Here is a 6,350-nt window from a genome sequence, read left to right as displayed (position 1 = left end):
TTCCAAAAATAAAAACATTATAGCCCTGTTTCCCTTTCATTGGCAGCTTCTGTCCGAAAGGGAAGCTTTTGGTTTGGTCTACTATTTCTAATGTGACCAGGCGAACAATGTCTGTACATGGCAGAGTGGGAATGGGGGATAATCCAGACCTGGCATCCCTGCTTAGATTTATTTTCTTAACGAGGTACATTCATCGTACACATCACAGTACTCGGTATCAAACGGATGGGAGAAATCGTCAAACAAATGCTTCTCTGAAAATACAATTGATTTGTGTTCATTGGTTGTTTCCTCACATCCACTTCCTGCTTCGCTGCTTCAGTTCACATTCAGTACAGTGGAACCAGGAAGTACTACAGTCAACAGTGTGTGGTAGACAGAGGGTCAGTCTGCCAAAGTGTAACCCTTTAAAAAAACCTCACCACATGTTTGATCACTGTTACATCACTGCAGTTCTTGAGTCTAATTCCAGGACTGCAGTAGTAAACGGTGTGGTACCCTGTAGTATTCAGCTGTGTCCCTCTATACCTCACTGGGCGGGATCAGAGTGTGAGTGATAGCGCTGGAGAACCAATCAAATCATGGCCGCTTGCGGCTATTATTAACATGCCGCAATGCAAATTCACGCGAGTTGGTAGATCACAGAGACATGAAATTTGGCCAGATGATAGATATTGGTGGCTAGTTTCTGCTTGAGAAATATTTACCCAATTGGCCTGATAGGGGCACTATAATTTAAGGTAAAAAATGCAACAGTTTGAAAGGCCATAAGTTCCACACTGTAAGTCAGATTTTTTCACGAAATGACATTACGTCTCCGAACTCGGAGACGCGCCGGGCGACGTGGAGGCGGACGAGTGCTCGGACCCGGTGTCCTCCAGCTCCTTGTTGAAGCCGGCCCCGGCCCCGGAGGGGTTGGAGTGGGCGGTGGAGCCTGGGCATGCCCCCTCCCGCTCCCGCTTCTTCTGCTTCATGCGACGGTTCTGGAACCAGATCTTCACCTGCGTCTCGTTGAGCTCCAGCGTGGCGGCGATCTCCACGCGCCGCGCCCGCGTCAGGTACTTGCTGAAGTGGAACTCCTTCTCCAGCTCTGTCAGCTGCCGCGTGCTGAAGTTAGTGCGCATGGCGCTGTTCTGAGAGCAACCCGCCAGCCCGTAGTCCACTTTCACTGAGGGAGGGAGGGAGAGAGAGAGAGAGAGAGAGAGAGATTTATAATTCACATAGATCATGTATATGTCTAGGCTAGGGTTTATGTTTCACATCTTTCAGAGACAGAGAGATACAGAGAGCAGCCTGCTGTTTGCCAGAATAAAACCTTGGCATTGTACAGTTCTACAATCCACCGATACATAATGTCACCGTTTCGGAACCAATATGTTGCAACTTTTCTAGATACATCAACATCATAGACCAGGGATACTCAACTTGCTTTGCCCGGGGGCCACTTTCGTGAAATGATAGAAGGCCAGGGGCCAGGTAATAAACAAACAATATCATTATTTTCTGTAGCGGATTGTAGGTTTTTGGGGTTAAGTATAGAGATGCTGCGATCGAGATTTTTCAATTCCGATCCGATTTCGATATTTTAGCTCAAAACCGATCCGATTCCGATCAAATTTCGATACCCGATTCGATACCGATTTCGATCCGATACCGATACAGCACATATTTAAGTCTCTCTATGCTGTCTGATAGCTAGCAGGCAACACACATTTTTAGGGTTAGGTATGTGTGTGCTTTGGTAATATAGTATGTAAACGATTTAGTTCATCTAATTCATTTGATGTAAAACTAAAACATAACAATCAAATTAGGGCTGGGCGAGATGGATGATTTAATATTCCATAGCTCTGACCTAAGCAAATCTGACATCACTATTGTGATATAATATTTTTTTTTTTCAAGTGTATCACTCAATAGTCAATACAAAAAATAATGGCTTTTATAGAACCGAAAGCCTAGCTGCTTAGTCTGCAGATAAAACATAAAAAATTACATTTAGACTCTTATTGGCATGACGGCAACATATAAGCGGTCTAAATTTTGCATGGGGCCAGTTCTATAGTGAGGCATGGAAAGCCTCACTATACGCCATCATATCTGTGTCGTTTCACTTTTGACTGAAAAATGATGCCTGTAGTCTAGATTAAAGAAAATACATGTATGTGATGTTGACAATTATGTAGGCTATGTGCGCATTCGTTTTCCTTATAGATCATGAGTGCTCCGCAGCTAGCTACGTTAGCTTGCATGTAACGTTTAGCGTTAGTTGATTTTGGAGACACAAACCCTGGACGTTTCATTTTGAGTAGGCTAATGCATGAGGTTCTCTATGGTTTACGCCAGCTCTGGGAGTATGAAATGCTTTAAATGCGGGGGTTTTGGTCACAACAAGCTTGTGGAGCGCTGCCCTGCAACTAGATAGCCTAACCAGCTAGCTAACGTTAGCCCCGTTAGCCATCATCACAACAGCTAACGTTAACGCCAAAACAAATCCGCTGCCTCATCCCCACGTTTGGTTTAGCGTAACGCCAGCTCAGACTTTCCCCTAATCTCAGAAACCTTGCGGGACATGTATTGCAAATTGCAATAGTGGTTGTTTTGTTGTTATAATTTGAAAACTGTCAGCCACACTGGGGGCGGCCATGTTTTGCCAGTCTATGGTGCGGACGCGTGATTTCGAATCGCACATAGGTTAAGGACGGGTGTGTCTGACGTTTTGGCCCTGGCCATCCTAGGCTCAACGCGGCCTCTGTGTGCTGCTGCTGCATGCTGGATAGAAATCCTGGAGCGGAGTCATGGAATGGAGTGCTTATATCGGAGCCTTGGATCGGTCATTTTCGCTGGAATCCGATCCGATCCGATCCATGTTTTTTGGCTGATATCGCGCCGATATCCGATCACATGATCGGATCGCAGCATCTCTAGTTAAGTACATACATAAGTGCCTGGGTAGTGAGCAGACGGCAGTATTTGACAATTTAGCAGCTAAATCATAGATTATTGAAAGATATTCCATATTCCAAACTGAAATGCTATAACAGAAGTGGAGTATTGGCCAGAATGACATGAACATTTGGACACTTATTCAGCAGGTATCTTGCATGTTGCGTTCAGGTGCACTGTAATTTATTTATTTTTTTACAATTCCATGGCGGGCCGTGGGCCTGCAGGCCACAAGTTGAGTATCACTGTCATAGACTCTCCTATTGAAGCAAGGTGGCCAGTAAGGCCCGTTGTGGCCGGGGTGGATGAATGGGGGGCATAAACACTTGTTGCCTTTCACACTGAAGAGCCATGTTCCATCCCCAGCATGTTCAGAGTCTACATTTAAACTCCAAGTCACATTTAACATGATTGTTATTAAAGCCTAGAACCCCAAACTAATCCTATCAATCAAGCTGTAGATGGACTCAGACTGCATAGTGCTTTCATTCAAAGTGCTTTACAATAGGCCTCCATTCACCCATACACACATCCATACACCGATGGCGGCAACCTCACAGGGTGCTTGAGCAGCCATCTTGTGCTTGACCACATTAGCCTGATTTCATTTACACCTGGTGTTAGCATGCATGCGTTTTGGGTGATCTGATTTGCAATCCAATCGCAGTCTGATCACCCAAAATGGGTGTCCTCTCAATCCGCATACAGTCGCTGTATCCAGATTGAGAGGACACATTGCATTTACACTTGTGTCCTATGTGTACACAATGTGTCCCTGTCTCCCTGACCACCTCCGGAGGTGGTTTGGCCGATCAGATTGCAATCCATCTTCAATGTGTCTTACACCTGTACTTTCAAGTGGTCAAGCACAATCTGATTGCAATCTGATGTTAATGGCAGGTGTAAATGGCCTCCTCGAGCAACATGGGGTAATCTTGCCCCAACAGGTTCTCACTCTGACACTGTAATCACTGCTCTGTCACACACCTTGTGCGCAAATACTGTATGATACTGTACGCCCACAGACAAACAAACCCAACACCTGGTTGGGATGAGGCAAAGGTCAAGTTATGACTCAGGGTTGGGGTGAGGTACAGTGGGGTGGTGGTTATAGGGTTGGGGTTTGGATATGTTGAGGGGCTTAGGGTTAGGGTATCTAAGGGAGGAAGACCCCCTCGACCCCTATAAGGTCGGTCTTCCTACCCCTTTAGTGGGCCCTTGGAGACCCTGCGGAGAGCCTTCACTTCCCCACAGTCCCTATAGTCCATAGCTCCAGCTCCAGCCTCCAACCCCATGGCGTAACTTGACCTTTGCCTCACCCTGACCAGCTGCTTCAGTGTGCCTTCCATAATACGCACGAGGCGTGTTTTTCGTCATCGGAGTGAGAACGGGTTGCAAGGACTTCAACATGCGGACTGGAGGAGGTGGGGATCGAACCACCGGCCTTCGGATTAGTCGATGAACTGCACCTCCTGTGCAACAGCGTTGTTTTACTTACCTAAACATAACCAAAGTTATTGATGACTTGTTTTATTTGCATCTAACATTGGATAGCAAGGTTTTCAAATTAACCGCTGATTCTACCATCCGTGCTTTGCAGAAACGTATACAGAAACGTATCGGTATAGGTCTACCGTATATATATATATATATATATCTGTATGTGTATATGTATATGTGTATGTATATAATTATATATATATAATTATATATATATATATATATATATATATTGTTGGAGAAAAATACAAGTTCCATGCCATTTCCTAATCAATACTGTTTTTTGGAAATGGCATGGAACTTATATTTTTCTCCAACATATATATATATATATATATATATATATATATATATATATATATATACATATACACACGTTGGGATTGTAGCTTATGTATTGTTCTGGTTTGCAGACAGTAGTGCCAACATTTGTCCCTGGTCTGAGAAGCACCAGTCTGCAACGTTCGTTGGCTGAGGCGCGGATTTTCCCTTTATGTAAGTAGTGCCAACATGTTCTATAACTGCATGGGCTGGATTGATAGGCCTAATAATAAACAAAATGTCAGAAGATATTTCATGACACTTTTTAATGATTTTAGTGATTTTCTTTCACCTCCCCTTGTGTCTTTTTTCCACCCCTCTCCTCTCCTGTCCTCCCTTCCCCCCCATGAGCTCATATACGTGCTGATGCTGGACCCAGGCCATGCTGTGCCATGCGTGCTGGAGAATTACAGAACCAGCTCTGATTGGTGCAAATCCGCATAGCAGATTCAAGCATTGGGACATAACTTAAGGAGGGAATCGAGCAGAACGGCAGGATGATATTATATCACGCTTAATTAAGCATGGGAGAGGGAGAGAGAGAGAGAGAGAGAGAGAGAGAAAGAGAGAGAGAGAGAGAGAAAGAGGGGGGGGTCTGCTGTTCTAGTTTGACTAGATATTTGGAGAGGTCTAATAGAGGCCAACAAACGAAAAAAGTAAAGAAAATAGAAAAAAGAGGCTGGTGGATGAATGGATGGAGGGGGTGCAGGGGGGGTGTTGCTTTAAAAGATAACAGTGGGACAGACTTCCCAGGGTGCAACAGTCCGTCTGCTGGATCCATTAGGGAGAGAGAGAGAGAGAGAGAGAGAGAGAGAGAGAGAGAGAGAGAGAGAGAATGAGAAAGAACAACACAATGCCGGCATGGGGGGGGGGGGGGGGGCTGCTGACCCAGACCAGGCCTGCTATCTGTACCGGGTCTGGCCCGAGATATGACCGCACAATGACACCAGGAAAAGAGAGAGAGAGAGAGAGGCTGATAAATGGTATAATAAGGCCTAACCTAAAACGCCACCAGTTAGGTATTTATTACATGCATATCAATGATTAGTTGATTAATCGATCTACAGAAAATTAATTGGTATATATATATATATATATATATTATATACACACACACACACACACACACACACACACACACACACACACACACACACAAACAACCCTAACCCTATATCTTCTATGTATGAGGGAAGCATTAATACGAAGATTAAATATTGGCCAGAAGTTGTGAGGCTGTAATGAATGTGGAGCAGCTCTGAGTCTTACATCATAATAAGCTGCAGCAGCACGTCACAATACAACTTTTACGTTTATTTGGTCAGCGCTCCTAATTTACATGCGATACGTTATAGCTTATTATAATAATAAATCGTTCTGTTCTAGAAGTTCTGTGGTGCAAGAGCTGCAACAATCAAATATGTTATATTAGGTTAATAATCTGTTGAAATGTTCAATGACTATACAATTTTGTTTTTGTTATGAAGCAGGCCAGAAGTTATTTTATTTTATGTGACGTGTCTTTGTGTTGGGCACAATTAAAACGCGATATAAAAACCTATAGTTCAATATTGTTATTGTAA

The 6,350-nt window shown here is 44.0% G+C and overlaps 1 protein-coding gene across 1 annotated transcript in view; it reads right to left on the bottom strand.

The window, feature by feature from the left end:
- Window positions 1-809: 809 nt before the first annotated feature.
- The window catches only part of LOC310787915 (homeobox protein Hox-B1a-like), a gene marked incomplete at both ends in the record, with an annotated part of 6,958 nt that continues 1,417 nt past the window's right edge, over window positions 810-6,350 (bottom strand). The window contains one exon of the mRNA XM_083649369.1: window positions 810-1,168. Coding sequence (XP_083505495.1) covers window positions 810-1,168 — 359 coding nt within the window. The remainder of the gene's footprint in view (window positions 1,169-6,350) is intronic.

Source organism: Poromitra crassiceps (genome assembly GCF_964638095.1).
Source record: "Poromitra crassiceps genome assembly, chromosome: 13".
In the NCBI taxonomy this organism is placed as follows: domain Eukaryota; kingdom Metazoa; phylum Chordata; class Actinopteri; order Beryciformes; family Melamphaidae; genus Poromitra; species Poromitra crassiceps.
This window is presented reverse-complemented; position numbering and strand designations above follow the sequence as displayed.